Genomic DNA, 20695 nt, shown 5'->3' with positions numbered 1-20695 from the left:
ATGTATAATATTAATGTGTAATAATAATAATAATAATAATAGTAGTAATAATATTATATTATTATTCAATTTTCTATTTATATTTATAGTCTGTTAAAAAAACAGGTCTAAAACATTACACAAATTATTCTATTTATTTTCTATTGACCGTTGTATGTGCGTTGTGATGATAGTGTATGCGCGTTGTATTCGCAATGTTTGTGCGTTGCAAGTGCCTTGTATGTCCGTTGCGTATCGTTGTATGCGCGTTGTATGCGCGTTGTGCCGACCTAAGATACACCGCTACCCAAAATTGTAATAGATTTTATCAGAAAGTATGCATATTTTTCTATCATCTGCGGTAGTTTGCGATGTTTGAGCTGATCTGACAGCCAGGATGTTTATAGATTAAAATCAACAAAAATTAATCATGGTTAAGATGCTCAGAAGGAAATATACAAAACAACGTCACTAGTTGATATCATTGCTATAGTTGATATCATTGCTATAGTTGATATCATTGCTATAGTTGATATCATTGCTATAGTTGATATCATTGCTATAGTTGATATCATTGCTATAGTTGATATCATTGCTATAGTTGATATCATTGCTATAGTTGATATCATTGCTATAGTTGATATCATTGCTGTAGTTGATATCATTGCTATAGTTGATATCATTGCTATAGTTGATATCATTGCTATAGTTGATATCATTGCTATAGTTGATATCATTGCTATAGTTGATATCATTGCTATAGTTGATATCATTGCTATAGTTGATATCATTGCTATAGTTGATATCATTGCTATAGTTGATATCATTGCTATAGTTGATATCATTGCTATAGTTGATATCATTGCTATAGTTGATATCATTGCTGTAGTTGATATCATTGCTATAGTTGATATCATTGCTATAGTTGATATCATTGCTATAGTTGATATCATTGCTATAGTTGATATCATTGCTATAGTTGATATCATTGCTATAGTTGATATCATTGCTATAGTTGATATCATTGCTATAGTTGATATCATTGCTATAGTTGATATCATTGCTGTAGTTGATATCATTGCTATAGTTGATATCATTGCTATAGTTGATATCATTGCTATAGTTGATATCATTGCTATAGTTGATATCATTGCTATAGTTGATATCATTGCTATAGTTGATATCATTGCTATAGTTGATATCATTGCTATAGTTGATATCATTGCTATAGTTGATATCATTGCTATAGTTGATATCATTGCTATAGTTGATATCATTGCTGTAGTTGATATCATTGCTATAGTTGATATCATTGCTATAGTTGATATCATTGCTATAGTTGATATCATTGCTATAGTTGATATCATTGCTGTAGTTGATATCATTGCTATAGTTGATATCATTGCTATAGTTGATATCATTGCTATAGTTGATATCATTGCTATAGTTGATATCATTGCTATAGTTGCTATCATTGCTATAGTTGATATCATTGCTATAGTTGATATCATTGCTATAGTTGATATCATTGCTATAGTTGATATCATTGCTATAGTTGATATCATTGCTATAGTTGATATCATTGCTATAGTTGATATCATTGCTATAGTTGCTATCATTGCTATAGTTGATATCATTGCTATAGTTGATATCATTGCTATAGTTGATATCATTGCTATAGTTGATATCATTGCTATAGTTGATATCATTGCTGTAGTTGATATCATTGCTATAGTTGATATCATTGCTATAGTTGCTATCATTGCTATAGTTGATATCATTGCTATAGTTGATATCATTGCTATAGTTGATATCATTGCTATAGTTGATATCATTGCTATAGTTGATATCATTGCTGTAGTTGATATCATTGCTATAGTTGATATCATTGCTATAGTTGATATCATTGCTATAGTTGATATCATTGCTATAGTTGATATCATTGCTATAGTTGATATCATTGCTGTAGTTGATATCATTGCTATAGTTGATATCATTGCTATAGTTGATATCATTGCTATAGTTGATATCATTGCTATAGTTGATATCATTGCTGTAGTTGATATCATTGCTATAGTTGATATCATTGCTATAGTTGATATCATTGCTATAGTTGATATCATTGCTATAGTTGATATCATTGCTATAGTTGCTATCATTGCTATAGTTGATATCATTGCTATAGTTGATATCATTGCTATAGTTGATATCATTGCTATAGTTGATATCATTGCTATAGTTGATATCATTGCTATAGTTGATATCATTGCTATAGTTGATATCATTGCTATAGTTGCTATCATTGCTATAGTTGATATCATTGCTATAGTTGATATCATTGCTATAGTTGATATCATTGCTATAGTTGATATCATTGCTATAGTTGATATCATTGCTGTAGTTGATATCATTGCTATAGTTGATATCATTGCTATAGTTGATATCATTGCTATAGTTGATATCATTGCTATAGTTGATATCATTGCTGTAGTTGATATCATTGCTATAGTTGATATCATTGCTATAGTTGATATCATTGCTATAGTTGATATCATTGCTATAGTTGATATCATTGCTATAGTTGCTATCATTGCTATAGTTGATATCATTGCTATAGTTGATATCATTGCTATAGTTGATATCATTGCTATAGTTGATATCATTGCTATAGTTGATATCATTGCTGTAGTTGATATCATTGCTATAGTTGATATCATTGCTATAGTTGATATCATTGCTATAGTTGATATCATTGCTGTAGTTGATATCATTGCTATAGTTGATATCATTGCTATAGTTGATATCATTGCTATAGTTGATATCATTGCTATAGTTGATATCATTGCTATAGTTGATATCATTGCTATAGTTGATATCATTGCTATAGTTGATATCATTGCTATAGTTGCTATCATTGCTATAGTTGATATCATTGCTATAGTTGATATCATTGCTATAGTTGATATCATTGCTATAGTTGATATCATTGCTATAGTTGATATCATTGCTATAGTTGATATCATTGCTATAGTTGATATCATTGCTATAGTTGCTATCATTGCTATAGTTGATATCATTGCTATAGTTGATATCATTGCTATAGTTGATATCATTGCTATAGTTGATATCATTGCTATAGTTGATATCATTGCTGTAGTTGATATCATTGCTATAGTTGATATCATTGCTATAGTTGATATCATTGCTATAGTTGATATCATTGCTATAGTTGATATCATTGCTGTAGTTGATATCATTGCTATAGTTGATATCATTGCTATAGTTGATATCATTGCTATAGTTGATATCATTGCTATAGTTGATATCATTGCTATAGTTGCTATCATTGCTATAGTTGATATCATTGCTATAGTTGATATCATTGCTATAGTTGATATCATTGCTATAGTTGATATCATTGCTATAGTTGATATCATTGCTGTAGTTGATATCATTGCTATAGTTGATATCATTGCTATAGTTGATATCATTGCTATAGTTGATATCATTGCTGTAGTTGATATCATTGCTATAGTTGATATCATTGCTATAGTTGATATCATTGCTATAGTTGATATCATTGCTATAGTTGATATCATTGCTATAGTTGATATCATTGCTATAGTTGATATCATTGCTATAGTTGATATCATTGCTATAGTTGATATCATTGCTATAGTTGATATCATTGCTATAGTTGATATCATTGCTATAGTTGATATCATTGCTATAGTTGATATCATTGCTATAGTTGATATCATTGCTATAGTTGCTATCATTGCTATAGTTGCTATCAGCTATTATGTTCAAGTTGCTGTATTCTCTATTCTGTCGGTCTCTTTGCAACTATAAATGTTATAATTGCACTTTTGCTTGATTGAAACATTTTGACGGCGATCAAGTTTTGTCAATTTTAATCTTGAAACATTTGGGCAGTCAGATCAGCTCAAACATCAAAAACAATCGCAAAAATCTCTTCTGTGACAAAAAGAGAAGAAATATCAAAGAATGTCATCAGGTCTGTCATTGGAATATAACTAAATTTATTAATTTATAGTGTTTCAGCAAAATTATTAAGTAACCTGATTGAAATATATAATATATATTATATAAATATTTAGTATAAATTTTGGTATTTACAATATAGCAAAATATTTAGTAACTAAAAGAGTATTGATTTTTACTACAGATAACTGCCTGCTTGTAAACAAAAACAAAACTTCTAGAAAGTTCCTGAATGGACACACACATCTACATCAATTGCACAATCATGAGAAGTACATGATGAGTAACACAGTGGTCATGCGCAGAGTATAAACTAATAAACTATGTAGTAGTCAGAGGAAACCATGCTATATGTCTACAAACAACACAAAGTGTTACACACAACAAATTAATCAGAAATAACCACAACGTTGAATAATAATAAAACCACATGTACCTCTACAGGTAGTACTAGCTGTGCCACCCGGCGTTGCCCGTGTAATAGAAGAGTATTTGGACAGAAAATTGATTTGTATTTAACATATTACAACATTTGCCATTCTAACTTTCAAACTACATATCATGAGAAAAGCTTTTTTTTCTTATAAACAATGAGAAGCAGTGAGAGTTTTGCTATTAGGCAGTTTAATAATGTGAGCGAACAGCTTCTCGTGACGTTATGCTATGACCTGCGTCAAACGTAAAGCAGTTAGGTATTGCTCTGATATAGTGCCTTATATTGGGAGATCAGCAATTCGACTTCCATAGTCCAGTGGGCTAGGTGTAAGACTTGGGAATGGATTGGTCCGAGATCGAATCCTGTGCGGGTACGCAATATTGATTTCAAGATTTTAAAATCTATAGCCGGATTTCCGACGAACACACGGTATTTGAGAAATATATAGATGTATATACATGTACATCTGTAGGTAGTATACATGTACATCTATAAGTAGTATACATGTACAGCTAAGACCAGAATTTGTGACTACATCAAGTGACACGAAACAGCAAAGTGATCAGCAAGCTGGTTTGTAAATTGTTACAATTGATTTACATCACTCCTATTGGTTGCCAACAAGTTGCAAATGTTCGTTCAAATGAGATCTGAATTAAAACATCTTCATCATCTAATTTAAACATGGTAATTTTCAAATGGAGTAGAATACCTTTCAGTTAGTTTACAAGCAAAATCGATGCAACGGATTACTATGTACGCCATTATTACCAACAAATTACTATGTACGCCAGTGGCCTTCTTGGCTACAAAGACACCTTTCACGATCAAGCAATAGTTTAAATTGGCAGCAATGAACTTTGTTGAGTTATGTCAGATGTGCTTATACATCATTTTGCATATACATTGTACTTTTAGTAATAATATGCCACATGTATATAATAACATAAATTGGTATATATATATACTTGTAGTATGTTAAGACCATTCACATGTGATTAAAATCTTCTGTCGAGTTTCATTCTCATCCAATTATCCACAAGAGAGCAGCCGTGACCTAGTGGTCTAGATTGTCAAACCTGCAAACAACATGTTGGGGTTTAATTCTCGTAAACAGGTCACTGGTGGTAACAGAGATGACATACAATCTTAAATTGTTCTCCGCAACTGGGTGTGTCTCTGGTTGTTGAGGTTCCCTTACCACTGAACTCAGACATGCACAGCAGAGACCACAGAGCCATTGTTTCTGCAATAATGCTTTAATTCTAAGTATAATCTACCATGAAAAATTATTTATGCGATAATATTTGAAGTCGTCTCCTCCATAGTACTGAAGTGTTAATACAAATGTTTTGTTTTTTTATGTTGAGAGTTTTATTTGTAGGAATGGGATTTGCGATAAGAGAATATGTAGATTGTGATTCTGAGGGTGTCCTCTGTTGCCACCCGTGTTCACGTAAAGTCATTCACAACGAAGACTGTAGTGCTGTCTACTGTGTCTATGGTCGCTTATCTCCAGGACAAACATACAGGGGTAGGCATTACCTTTTTAAAGTTTTACCCTATCCTGTGAGTAAGAGTTATCCTATCCTGTTAGTAAGAGCTATCCTGACCTGTTAGTAAAAGTTTATACACTACGTTCACCCTGCAGGCTATATATTAATGGTTTAGCTAAAGCTCTATGGTCACTTGTTTCAAGTTTTCACATACTTACCATGTTTCCACGATGCAGCCGTATAAAGAAGGTTTCTCAACATATAGAAATGAGCCAGACCGCTGAAATATGGATCATCGTCATACTTTAGCTAGTTGAGTGAGATGTGCTGAAGACGTATGATGGTTAATAAATCATAGCTCATAATCGTGTCACTCTAGATTTCTGGCTAATATGAAGTTATTGCTTACAAAAATACTTGTTCTGGGTATTTTATAACTAATAATTGTTTTGTTAAGTCAAGCAGCATGAACGAATTAACTTATGTGCTGTCAGACTCCAACTCATATAATAGATCTACAGTTGGAGTACTGGTCTATTTAGTAAACTATAATGCTCTAAAGAGTTTGCTATGCTAGCTCCCAATTATAGAAGCTAGAATATTTTAGAAATATACCAATGCTAGCTCCCAATTATAGAAGCTAGAATGTTCTAGAAATATACCAATGCTAGCTGTCAATTATAGAAGCTAGAATATTCTAGAAATATACCAATGCTAGCTCTCAATTATAGAAGCTAGAATATTCTAGAAATATACCAATGCTAGCTCCCAATTATAGAAGCTAGAATATTTTAGAAATATACCAATGCTAGCCCCCAATTATACAAGCTAGAATATTCTATAAATGCACCAATGCTAGCTCCCAATTATAGAAGCTAGAATATTCTAGAAATATACCAATGCTAACTCTCAATTATAGAAGCTAGAATATTCTAGAGATACACCAATGCTAGCTCCCAATTATACAAGCTAGAATATTCTAGAAATGTATTAATGCTAGCTCCCAATTATAGAAGCTAGAATATCTTAAAAATGTACCAATGCTAGCTCTCAATTATACAAGCTAGAATATTCTATAAATGCTGCACCAAAGCTAGCTCCCAATTATAGAAACTAGAATATTCTAGAAATATACCGATGTTAGCTCCCAATTATAGAAGCTAGAATATTCCAGTTGAGTTAAGCTTCTATAAGCTCTAAAGGTATCTATAGTCTAGATTTTATAAGCTCTCACTTACAGTATAGAAGCTAGAATTTTTCAGCTGATGTTAACTCTCAACTAGCAGCTAGAAACTAGGAAAAAGAGTTATTACCAACATCACTTCATCATTTTTCTGAAATAAGAAAACTATGTAACTGGCTCACACAAAAGAGTGAACCACAAAAGAAATCCACTAACGCGAGGACAGTTTGGGACACTTACTGTAAAACTAAAACTGAATTCTGTGGAAACTGACACTACTGACCTGATATGGTCAAATAACCTCGTTCAGAATAGGCCACTATGATAAGTGACTGACAGATCAGGTGCTGATGTGACAGCTATGAATATAGGTGTAAAATAGTCATCAAAGACGTGTGATGATAAGTGACTGACAGATCAGGTGCTGCTGTGACAGCTATGAATATAGGTGTAAAATAGTCATCAAAGACGTGTGATGATAAGTGACTGACAGATCAGGTGCTGATGTGACAGCTATGAATATAGGTGTAAAATAGTCATCAAAGACGTGTGATGATAAGTGACTGACAGATCAGGTGCTGATGTGACAGCTATGAATATAGGTGTAAAATAGTCATCAAAGACGTGTGATGATAAGTGACTGACAGATCAGGTGCTGATGTGACAGCTATGAATATAGGTGTAAAATAGTCATCAAAGACGTGTGATGACTTTAATGGTTTTTTGTATAGATGCGTCATCGATGTATTAAATTAGAAATGATCTCTTTTATTAGGAGGCTTGATATGGGTGCTTTTATTAGGAGGCTTGATATGGCCGCTTTTCCCCGCGATATTCTATTTAATAGCCATCTAACACGAATAAATTTTTGCTTGTTCGTACAATAATTTCGTCATTACATCCATATGTATACTTTTATTGGGCAGTCCATGGACATTTTTATAGAAACAAGTTTTACATTTGTGCCACAAAAAAATCAATTATTATTGGCATTACATCTATCTATATATATATATATATATATATATATATATATATATATATATATATATATATATATATATATATATATATATATATATATATATATATATATATATATAGTAATATAATCAGTATATATAGATTTATATATCGCTTCATTTGTCATTCCTGTGTCAAGATATAGTTATTAAAATTTAGCATTAAAAAATCCCTATTGCACTGGATTTGATCTTGGAACCTCCAGATCTGAAGGTGGCGAGCTTAACCATTAGACTAGAGCACCCAAGCAATAAATTACTGTTATGACATTCTATTAGAATTATAAAAACAGCGGATGTAGAAATGAATCCTAAAGGGCTAGTAAGTATTGCAAAGCAATTTATTAAAATGAGTACTTTCTATGTTTTTAGATGGTTCCTGTGAATATATAGCCAGTGAGTGGAGCAGTTGTCACACAGACATCTTAATGAGAAAAAGAATTGATCAACTGAACAGCAGGAACTCAGGAAGCAATTGTCCACAGACTTATCAAATAGAGAAAGTGTGTGACCCTACAGGTAAAACATGCTTCATTTTGAAAATTAATACATACTTGGCTATATAAACTTTTAACTGAATATCATGTTAAATGAGGTGAGGTTAATAGTATAGAACAGTGTGAGGTCATTGGAGTGTTAATTCATGATGTTGGTATGCACATTAATCCAGCTCGGCTGAGAGGCCAAGAACATAATATGTGTTCAGTTTGTCTCATCCTCTTGCAAGAAAATTCTTTATCAGCCCCTTAATTTGACTTGAACTTCTGCTTCTTCATGCAATAACAGCGCTTCTCTAGTCATTTTTATCGTCGAACCTCCTACAACTGGTGAGGGTAATCTCACACCCCCTTGTTTAGAATGAAAGAAAAAAGCTTCAAAGCCTAATGAGAAACAAACATTCGAAGTTTATGAAAACAGTACGTTACTGGAAGGTCATTCTAAGAAGAGTTTAATGTTTTCAAACAGCAGCTTGTAAGAAATTCACTTTATGGTCTGTGACTGCTTCCCTGCCCCTTCTCTGTTATTATATGATTAAAGTGTGATTCCTGGTGGGTGAATGAAATGTGCAAATCATTTACAGGATTGACAGCATTACGATATTTATTGTTGATGTATAGAAGAGATGAAAGTTCTAATCTACATAGTCAAGTCGTTGCAAATAAAACAAGAATCTTAAATGCTCTTTGTGAGGGAGTCAATAACCAGTTTTGCTATTGATTCTTGCACCCCCTTAAATAACAGCTCACACCCCTAATCGGGAAGCCCTGTCCTGTAAGAACCAGTGTAAAATATTATTTGGTAATGCTTTCAGATGTGAATCCTGGGCCAGTTTCTTATGGTAGAACTACAAAACGCCAAGAGGAACGCGAATTGCCAAAAACGACAACCACCCCTAAATCAATCCTTACATTGATTACACCAAAAAGTCAATCCCAGAATAGTTCTTCGAAGAACAAAGACCGCCTCTGTTCATACAGCGCCATATCTACCTGGTCAAGTTGCGATCCTCGTACTCAAGAGCGAGTTCTGCTTAAAGGATTGAACGCTAACTCTTCATCGCCAGATTGCAAAAAAAATATAACTGAAGTGCGCCCTTGTTTTACAAAAACAGGAAAAGGTAAGAAAAGTCGTTAGCCTATTGTCAAGTTACTAGTAGCAAACGTGTAATATTACAAGTATGTGTGCGTGCGTGTGCGTGCCTGCGTGTGTGTGATCCTTTGACGGATCAAGTATGGTGTCTCTACATTGCTGCAAGCAAAGATTCAAGTGAGTGTTTTTAAGAGTAAACAATGTCTCTGCGATCTTAACCAGACTTGTCTGAGTCCAGTTGTAAGGAGGCCTCAATAACTGAAGACATGCCCAGCTGTAGAGAGCAATTTAAGGTTGGAACTCATTCCTGTCACCACTAGTATCCTTTCTTGAGAATTAAACCCCCAGCCTGTTGTCTGCAGGTCAGGAGTTCTAGATCACTAGGCCAGGTCAAATACTAGGCCACGCTATATATATCTACATACATGTATATACATATATATACATAAATATATACACATATATATATAGGTGTATGTTTATATGTATATGTATATATATATGTGTAGGTGTATATATTAGGTGTATATGTATATATTATATATACATAGATACATATATATTAAAAAATATATATATATCATGATTGTGTATAGTCCATATATATAGTCATGAATCAATGATGATAACGCTAGTAGTCGAATATGCCGAAGAACTATGATACATTGCTACATCACAACCGCCCATTCAATGCATAGGCTCATTTTTGTAGGTCAACGAACCGTCTTCCTTGATTCATAAAAACTAGCAGTTATGAACATCAAAAGTTACTAAGTTGTTGACAACAAGTTGCTATTCCCATAACAAGGATATTAAATATGAAATTATGATTGATTATCCTGATAAACATCTAACCTCCTAACCATCTCGTCAACATGAATTTTTGAGCAATTACTGATCTGTTATTTGAGCAATATTTCTAGATTGGTTTACTTTTTGCGTACATTTTAGAACGATGCTTCTACACAAAGTGGTCCAGATGGTCGCCTTGCAAAGATTTTATACAACGAAGAGAAAGAAGCATTTTATTTGGAAAAGAAGAAGATTGTAAAAGAAATGTGAAACTTCGGATGTGTAAACCAACAGATAGAGAGTTACGACGCAAAAGACACAAGTCTAAAAAATCCAAAAAAGGTTGAATTTTAACGACTGCATAGACAAAGAATAGACATAGAATTGAGATAGAGTAATATTATCCGGATATATTATATATTATATTACCCGGATATGAATGTTAGACTTTTCTCCTTATACAAATTATTGTGTATACCAGGCAACATTTTTTCGAATTTAGACATATTGATGGTCTTTCTTCCATCCCATCTTCTTGCCAGTTAAGAAGAATTAGTTCAAAGGTCAACCAGTCCTAACAGATATATGAACAATTCTTATTCATCGAATGAGTATTTTTAGCCAAATAAAAATTTGTAACTTGCGGTTGAAAATATAATTACGAAAAATGATATGAATGGGAAATTTATGAAGCGACTTATAAAATGTTATCTTATAACGCTAATAATAATAATGCTAATAATGTTTCTATGTAAATCTTAGACACGGTTATGAAAATGAAAATTTTCAGCTGCTTTTCCGTCACCATAAAATCACCATTTTAACGATGACCTAACAATGACCTAATACTCAAACTCTGAATAATGTTGAGCCCATTCATATATACACCTTCTAAGAAGTTGTTTATTCTTAGCGAGTGATAAACCCGTATAACAGTGTCACATCATATAAACTAGGTTATGTTAAGCAAATTTATCTATTGCAAAACTAGTAACACAGTGACTCACAACATGGCGACTAGTAATACTGACTAATAACACAGTGACTAATAACACGGTGACTAGTAACACAGTGAATAAGAACACATTAAGATATTTGCTATATATTATATTCTTAGACTTCTATATTAATGTAATTAAATATTTATATTGATACATGGTTAATGGGTGAGTTGATGTGTACAATAATTTCCTTTTGTATCATTTATATGTACAGCTTCTGAAACATGGTCATATTGAATAGTCAGACTCCGGCTACAAATTTGCAGTCTCTCAAAAGTTTTAGTTTCTCAAAATGTTGTTTTTTTTTATTTGAAGCTAATCTTCTGCTTCATATATATTGCATGTTGAGTTGTTACCTTTGAGACAGTGGTCTGTAGTGATGGCAAGCACCACTGTATAAAGCTATAAAGATACACTCCGTCCATATATTTTATTCCTTTGCAATGATATATTTTTATTACACCGCTATTGTTATCTGCTTGTCAAATGTAATTATTACAACTACATTAAACTAAAGAGTGGCTCAGTCTTCTTTCTGGCTTGTCTTTATTATCATCAAGAAAGATAGAACATATTCACTTTGCACCTAAATTAATGACACAAGATGAACAACAAAATATTTTAATTGAACAAATTTGACAAGTAATTATACATACATTAAAGCAAATACGTAAGTATTAGTTTTTGTTGTTTATTTAAAATAAATAAGTATTTCTTTTAAATAAAAAATAACCGTGTCTAAAATTTATTAGGCTTGTATTATAGTCATGCTTCCGATGGTTTGACACAATAATAATTCTAGCAAAAGGCGAATACAACTCTGTAACCTAGCCAGGAAAGTTATGGATTTTTTGAGTTATCTAATCATGTTAGATAAGTGTGACAACTTCTATATTTATTAATACAAATGTATACTTTGTTTACGTTTCAAGATTCATAAGCAGTTTTATCACAAAAGTAAAATTCATCATATAAATGAAATCTTTTAGGCTTGCATGTTTCAATCACATAAACAATTAAATGGTCTTAGATTTAAAATGTGTTATTTTAAATGAATGTATGTTTATATCAGGAGCCACTAAACCTGCAACAGCTACTAAGTTTTCAATAAAGGCCACCTGCTATGTTGCTATCCGGCCACCTTGCTGTCTTATGTTTCACACAGTTGAACCCTCTATTACACCTGATAACACACCAGCAATAGTTCACATCAGCTTGTGTAATGAAAAGTAAAAAAACAGCTTTGAGACTTGTGAATCAAATGAAAGTTGAAGGATTAGTTGAGGGGGAGAGTAAATTGAGTGTCACAATTGGCCAATGAGAGCAAGTGATGAGACTGCAGTTCGCTGCTGATAATATTATTAGTACTGCCGTAACACATACACTATATTGCTATTATTCTAACTACTAATAGACACAACAAACTTTATGTTATTATTACATCTTTCTTATCTACTAGCAATAAAAATTGATATAATATGGATAAAATATGGCATCACTATTTCATTGCAGCAGAATTTAATTTTACAAAGCTTATCTCGGAACCCAAAACATCATCATCGTTTACCAGATTATAAGCTATATATTTACCACAAATAATATGTGTTAGTATATCAAATAAGTACAATCATATAATAATATAGTGACAATAATATATGTAAGTGCAAAAACAAAATGACGTATTTGAAAAATAGATGGAAGCACAATTAACTCAACACTAGAATCTGTTGTACAAAAAAAATACATCTTCCTCTGCTGACTTGGAACAACTACTGCAAGCCATAAGTAAGTTGTTATAAGAGAGACATACATGTACACAGCAAGAGAGACATACATGTTCGTAACAAGTTGTTATAAGAGAGACATACATGTACACAGCAAGAGAGACATACATGTACGTAGCAAATTGTTATAAGAGAGACACACATGTACGTTGCGATGTAAAGACTGTCGTATTAGTCATAATCACTGTCCGACCAATTGCTGTCATCATCTGAACCAGATTCGTCGCTTTCTAAATGTCGTCTCATTTCTTGTACTTTGTCCATAATCGACTGAACATCAAAGGTGCCTAGCATAGCCTGTCAACGCCAATGATTGAAAGTTTACATAATTTAGTTTACATAAGAAGCACTCCTATGTATAGTCAGCGCAACAATATACAGTCCTAAGTTCACCAACCATCTCCAGATTTCCGACACACGACATTGAAACCTTCTTAATATAACCTATTTTAAAACAGACAAAGGTAACTTTTTAAAACCTTAAGAAACGATGCAAATAAGTTTTATCGATGACAAAAAACTTTGTATTTAAAAATTAGCAACACGCATATTGATGGTATGTATAAATTCTGGTGATCACTGAATGTATCTTTGATGTAAACTCCTTCATGAAGAGTTCTACTAAACCATCTTGCATCTGAGGAGGCAATTCCTCCATAGTTACGAAAACCACTGTTTCCACGGCGCGATTAATAATGAAGACAAGATGGAGACAGCAAAAACAAACAGCAACAAGACAGCAAAATTTTATCAAACATTTCCTAATTGTGGAAGTTGAAAACAGTACTTGCAAATGATGCGTAAGAAAATGCCGCGCAAGCTATTCCATTTTAAGCATTTCCCACACTTTTCAAGGTGCTGCTAAGGAGATAGGAGTGCGCTGCTAAGGAGATAGGAGTGCGCTGCTAAGGAGATAGGAGTGCGCTGCTAAGGAGATAGGAGTGTGCTGCTAAGGAAATAGGAGTGTGCTGCTATGAACTCTGGCATAAAAATCCTTATTTTATTAACGCACTCGTGTTAATCCGCAACATGCGAATGTCCATTGAAACACTTATTACATAATAATTCCATGTACGCACAACTCCAAATCAGCATCATCCACACACTGGAAACAGTGATTTCTTATGGAAGTGAGAAATTATAGAGATGAAAATCTAAGAACCATGCAACTTAACCAATGCCTGACGAGGTCATTGTCAAGGCCATCATGCCATAGGAGCTTGAACATTCATATTTCGAAAAACTTTTCATTCAAATGGTTGTTAATCAAAATCATAGCAACATAGCAACGGCCATGATGGCTTGTGGAGGCTGTATTCAAGAGATAGACCATAGAATTACCAGTTATCAAGCATACCTACCATAGAATTACTAGTTATCAAGCATACCTACCATAGAATTACTAGTTATCAAGCATACCTACCATAGAATTACCAGTTATCAAGCATACCTACCATAGAATTACCAGTTATCAAGCATACCTACCATAGAATTACCAGTTATCAAGCATACCTACCACATAATTACCAGTTATCAAGCATACCTACCATAAAATTACCAATTATCAAGCATACCTACCATAGGATTACCAGTTATCAAGCATACCTACCATAGAATTACCAGTTATCAAGCATACCTACCATAGAATTACTAGTTATCAAGCATACCTACCATAGAATTACCAGTTATCAAGCATACCTACCATAGAATTACCAGTTATCAAGCATACCTACCATGGAATTACTAGTTATCAAGCATACCTACCATAGAATTACCAGTTATCAAGCATACCTACCATAGAATTACTAGTTATCAAGCATACCTACCATAGAATTACTAGTTATCAAGCATACCTACCATAGAATTACTAGTTATCAAGCATACCTACCATAGAATTACCAGTTATCAAGCATACCTACCATAGAATTACCAGTTATCAAGCATACCTACCATAGAATTACTAGTTATCAAGCATACCTACCATAGAATTACTAGTTATCAAGCATACCTACCATAGAATTACCAGTTATCAAGCATACCTACCATAGAACTACCAGTTATCAAGCATACCTACCATAGAATTACCAGTTATCAAGCATACCTACCATAGAATTACCAGTTATCAAGCATACCTTTTTGCTATCCAATGTGCCAGTGTTCTCCGTCTTCCTCTCCTCAGCTCCTCTCAGCTGAATGCCTAAAATGTTAACAACCTTTCAGCTCATTCAGCTCTTTAACTTCAGGAGATAAGGATATTTATTGCCATCTCGGTATTGGCTACACTAGTCAAGTTGTTGTCACATTTATATTGGCTAATATTTGTCAAACTCGTAAAGAGATGAAACAAGAGCCAACATGACATCCAGAAGTACTAACTGATAGCGTGAGAAAAAAATGTTTTGATCTGCTACGGTTAGACCATGAGGCTGCCATCTTAGATTATATCACTGACATTTATACTAGCATAGAAAGTTGCAACATAACCCGTTTCAATCTTCAAGGCCTGGAACCGCAAATAGTTTCTTTGTCAGAACCATGTATAGATTGAAGAAGTCTGCTTATCAAAGTTTAAGAAGAAGCGAGCGGTATACTGCTATTGTAAACTATAGCAAGAAGCGAGCGGTATACTGCTATTGTAAACTATAGCAAGCTATTGTATAGCTCGAAGGTCTAGAGATCAAGTTGCCTACCTAATCTTATCTGGGCCAATAAATCGCTCCTTTCATCTTTAACAGGCTCTGGCTTTGGAATGTCGGCCGTACTTCGGAGTGTCTTCGCTGCAGCGCTCAGCGCTGCCGAACTCGTTCCAGGAGCAGGGCCTGCACTGGCTGGATTTACAGGTGGTGCTGGAGGAGGGGGTGGCAGTCCAGGAACGCCAGAAGGAGGAGGGGGTGGTGGCGGTGGAGGGACGCTTGCGGGTCTATAACCATTTAGTATCAATTCAGACAAGCATCTAACAACAGAGTTTCACTTGAAAGAAGCATAACACTAGATAATCTCATTTCTTTTTATTGGAAATGGTCTTTCAGTCGCTTACCCAGGAACTTGGACATTAGGAGATATGGGTGCGGGTGGAGGTGGTACACCAGCTGCCATGTAAGAATAAGAACTATCTATTGGCGGAGGAGAAGCGGGGCGAATTGCACCTATATCACCATGCATGGGCATCATAGGTGGCGGTGGTGGAACAATGCCAATATCTGTAGAAAACAGAAATTCCTTAACAAAAAATAATGCACTTTGAAATAAATGTGAATCATATATTGTCAGTCTGAGCAGTAGAAAATGAAAGCTCCCTTTCTCTACAATCATACTACAAAGTTTTGTGATTATGTATTTCGAGTCATAAAAATCAAAAGTTTGTGGCTTCAACAGCAATGATAGATCGCTGTTGAAGGAAACAATTTTAGCAAGAGCAGTAGCTGGACACCTGTGATTGAAAGGAAAACTTCAACACAATAATGACCACAGCTTTCCATTGCTAGATAGTTTTACACAACGCTAACAGCTACGAGAACAGCTTCTAAAGCAACCTATTAACATGAAGTTCAAGCATCATTGGATACAGAGAAGCCATTTTTACAGAGCGGTTGACAAACTCTCATTCATCATATCGTACTTGCCAGTGAAGAAACCAAGCTGTGACACTTGAGGAAGATTCCATGTTATTTGAGGCACATCAGCTAACTGTACCACCTTTCATACACATCAGCTAACTGTACCACCTTTCATACACATCAGCTAGCTGTACCACCTTTCATACACATCAGCTAACTGTACCACCTTCTCATACACATCAGCTGGCTGTACTACCTTTCCCTACACATCAGTTAACTGTACCACCTTTTCATACACATCAGCTAACTGTACCACCTTTTCATACACATCAGCTGGCTGTACTACCTTTCCCTACACATCAGTTAACTGTACCACCTTTTCATACACATCAGCTAACTGTACCACCTTTCCCTACACATCAGCTAGCTGTACCACCTTTTCATGCACATCAGCTAGCTGTACCATCTTTTCATACACATCAGCTAGCTGTACCACCTTTTCATGCACATCAGCTAGCTGTACCACCTTTTCATACACATCAGCTAGCTGTACCACCTTTTCATGCACATCAGCTAGCTGTACCACCTTTTCATACACATCAGCTGGCTGTACCACCTTTCCATACACATCAGCTGGCTGTACTACCTTTCCCTACACATCAGTTAACTGTACCACCTTTTCATACACATCAGCTAACTGTACTACCTTTCCCTACACATCAGCTAGCTGTACCACCTTTTCATACACATCAGCTAGCTGTACCACCTTTTCATACACATCAGCTGGCTGTACCACCTTTCCATACACATCAGCTGGCTGTACTACCTTTCCCTACACATCAGTTAACTGTACCACCTTTTCATACACATCAGCTAACTGTACCACCTTTCCCTACACATCAGCTAGCTGTACCACCTTTTCATACACATCAGCTAGCTGTACCACCTTTTCATGCACATCAGCTAGCTGTACCACCTTTTCATACACATCAGCTGGCTGTACCACCTTTCCATACACATCAGCTGGCTGTACTACCTTTCCCTACACATCAGTTAACTGTACCACCTTTTCATACACATCAGCTAACTGTACCACCTTTCCCTACACATCAGCTAGCTGTACCACCTTTTCATACACATCAGCTAGCTGTACCACCTTTTCATGCACATCAGCTAGCTGTACCACCTTTTCATACACATCAGCTGGCTGTACCACCTTTCCATACACATCAGCTGGCTGTACTACCTTTCCCTACACATCAGTTAACTGTACCACCTTTTCATACACATCAGCTAACTGTACCACCTTTCCCTACACATCAGCTAGCTGTACCACCTTTTCATACACAACAGCTAGCTGTACCACCTTTTCATACACATCAGCTAGCTGTACCACCTTTCATACACATCAGCTAGCTGTACCACCTTTTCATGCACATCAGCTAGCTGTACCACCTTTTCATGCACATCAGCTAGATGTACCACCTTTTCATACACATCAGCTAGCTGTACCACTTTTCATACACAACAGCTAGCTGTACCACCTTTCATACACATCAGCTAGCTGTACCACCTTTCCCTACACATCAGCTAGCTGTACCACCTTTTCATGCACATCAGCTAGCTGTACCACCTTTTCATACACATCAGCTAGCTGTACCACCTTTTCATGCACATCAGCTAGCTGTACCACCTTTTCATACACATCAGCTGGCTGTACCACCTTTCCATACACATCAGCTGGCTGTACTACCTTTCCCTACACATCAGTTAACTGTACCACCTTTTCATACACATCAGCTAACTGTACCACCTTTCCCTACACATCAGCTAGCTGTACCACCTTTTCATACACAACAGCTAGCTGTACCACCTTTTCATACACATCAGCTAGCTGTACCACCTTTTCATACACATCAGCTAGCTGTACCACCTTTTCATGCACATCAGCTAGCTGTACCACCTTTTCATACACATCAGCTGGCTGTACCACCTTTCCATACACATCAGCTGGCTGTACTACCTTTCCCTACACATCAGTTAACTGTACCACCTTTTCATACACATCAGCTAACTGTACCACCTTTCCCTACACATCAGCTAGCTGTACCACCTTTTCATACACATCAGCTAGCTGTACCACCTTTTCATACACATCAGCTGGCTGTACCACCTTTCCATACACATCAGCTGGCTGTACTACCTTTCCCTACACATCAGTTAACTGTACCACCTTTTCATACACATCAGCTAACTGTACCACCTATCCCTACACATCAGCTAGCTGTACCACCTTTTCATACACATCAGCTAGCTGTACCACCTTTTCATGCACATCAGCTAGCTGTACCACCTTTTCATACACATCAGCTGGCTGTACCACCTTTCCATACACATCAGCTGGCTGTACTACCTTTCCCTACACATCAGTTAACTGTACCACCTTTTCATACACATCAGCTAACTGTACCACCTTTCCCTACACATCAGCTAGCTGTACCACCTTTTCATACACATCAGCTAGCTGTACCACCTTTTAATGCACATCAGCTAGCTGTACCACCTTTTCATACACATCAGCTGGCTGTACCACCTTTCCATACACATCAGCTGGCTGTACTACCTTTCTCTACACATCAGTTAACTGTACCACCTTTTCATACACATCAGCTAGCTGTACCACCTTTACATTTAAAATAGACAGTCCTCTAATATTGTGCTACGATGTAACCTTAAACCATAACTGCCACATACAATTTTTATCGTATTTTCTAGGTAAATCGGACACCTGATTCCGATTTTGTACTCAAAATAAAGATTGATCCACTAACTTTCAAAGCAATGAGGCTTTTTTACAGCGTTTTAATATCGGTCTTGAAAACAACACAATCGGCGCAACAAGCTCCGCCCATAAATATATGACGTCAGCTTGCTTTTTAGGAACGGAAGTTAGGGATGTTTAGTCCGATATAGAACAATAGAGACGGGCGTCTTAATACCCGTTATTATCTAAATTCAGGCTCAAAATCTTCTGTCTTTTATGAAAGGTAGATGAACTATTTAAAATTGCTCGTAGCTTGTCAAAGGATGTTTAATAGGCTGAACGTTGAAAAAAATGAGCTAAAAAAGCGAGATTTTATCACAAGCTGGTGTTGTTATCGCGCTTTTTTGAGCTCATTTTTAAATATGTAATGTTAAATAGTTTATCTACCTTTCAGAAAAGGCTAAAATTATTTTGAAGACTCAATTTAGATAATAATAATAATGGGCTTTAAGACACTTATCTCTATCATTCTAAATCGAACTAAACATCCCTAACTTCCGTTCCTAAAAAGCTAGCGGACGTCACATATTTATGGGCGGAGCTTGTTGTGCCAATTGTGTTGTTTTCGAGACCGATATTAAAACGCTGTAAAAAAACCTTTATTACTTTGAAAGTTAGTGGACTAATCTTTATTTTGAGTACAAAATCGGAATCAGGTGTCTGATTTACCTAGAAAATACGATAAAAGTTCTGCGTTGCAGTTATGGTTTAAATGTAAGTCTGACAAAAGGTCGGCCACAATTTTCATCAGAACCAATAAGAACAGCCAGGGTGTGCAAACAAGGATAGTACAACAGTGTGTCCGAGTCCACGGCTTAAAGTAATGAACATACTAGTGAAGAGACGATATGAGCCGCATGCAGGGTCAACCCTAAAGCATTTGATGAGAGCATCGCCCTAGGTCTCAAAGCACACTAATCGTGATGCAAGGCCATTTCAACAAACACTGTGATAAAGTGACAACAGTAATTACGCAAATGCTTCATATAATCAGACAGAAGTATAAAAACAACACGCATATAACGC

The 20695-nt window shown here is 35.2% G+C and overlaps 2 protein-coding genes across 3 annotated transcripts in view; one reads left to right on the top strand and one right to left on the bottom strand.

Moving 5' to 3' along the window:
* LOC137404413 (uncharacterized) overlaps positions 1 to 11974 on the top strand; it is a 37928-nt gene extending 25954 nt beyond the window's left edge. For both annotated transcript variants that reach the window (XM_068090612.1, XM_068090613.1), the window contains 4 exons: positions 5805 to 5954; positions 8494 to 8640; positions 9434 to 9739; positions 10663 to 11974. In XM_068090612.1, coding sequence (XP_067946713.1) covers positions 5805 to 5954; positions 8494 to 8640; positions 9434 to 9739; positions 10663 to 10850 — 791 coding nt within the window. In that variant the 3' untranslated portion in view covers positions 10851 to 11974. The remainder of the gene's footprint in view (positions 1 to 5804; positions 5955 to 8493; positions 8641 to 9433; positions 9740 to 10662) is intronic.
* A 947-nt stretch (positions 11975 to 12921) lies between these two features.
* Positions 12922 to 20695, bottom strand: part of LOC137403942 (actin-binding protein WASF2-like) — a 33190-nt gene continuing 25416 nt past the window's right edge. Inside the window, exons 9-12 of the mRNA XM_068090069.1 lie at positions 16326 to 16488; positions 15979 to 16208; positions 15421 to 15485; positions 12922 to 13585 (exon numbers count right to left, since the gene is read on the bottom strand). Coding sequence (XP_067946170.1) covers positions 13460 to 13585; positions 15421 to 15485; positions 15979 to 16208; positions 16326 to 16488 — 584 coding nt within the window. The 3' untranslated portion in view covers positions 12922 to 13459. The remainder of the gene's footprint in view (positions 13586 to 15420; positions 15486 to 15978; positions 16209 to 16325; positions 16489 to 20695) is intronic.

Source organism: Watersipora subatra, chromosome 9 (assembly GCF_963576615.1).
Source record: "Watersipora subatra chromosome 9, tzWatSuba1.1, whole genome shotgun sequence".
In the NCBI taxonomy this organism is placed as follows: Eukaryota; Metazoa; Bryozoa; class Gymnolaemata; order Cheilostomatida; family Watersiporidae; genus Watersipora; species Watersipora subatra.
The sequence above is the reverse complement of the archived record's forward strand: the minus strand, read 5'-3'. Positions and strand labels throughout refer to the sequence as shown.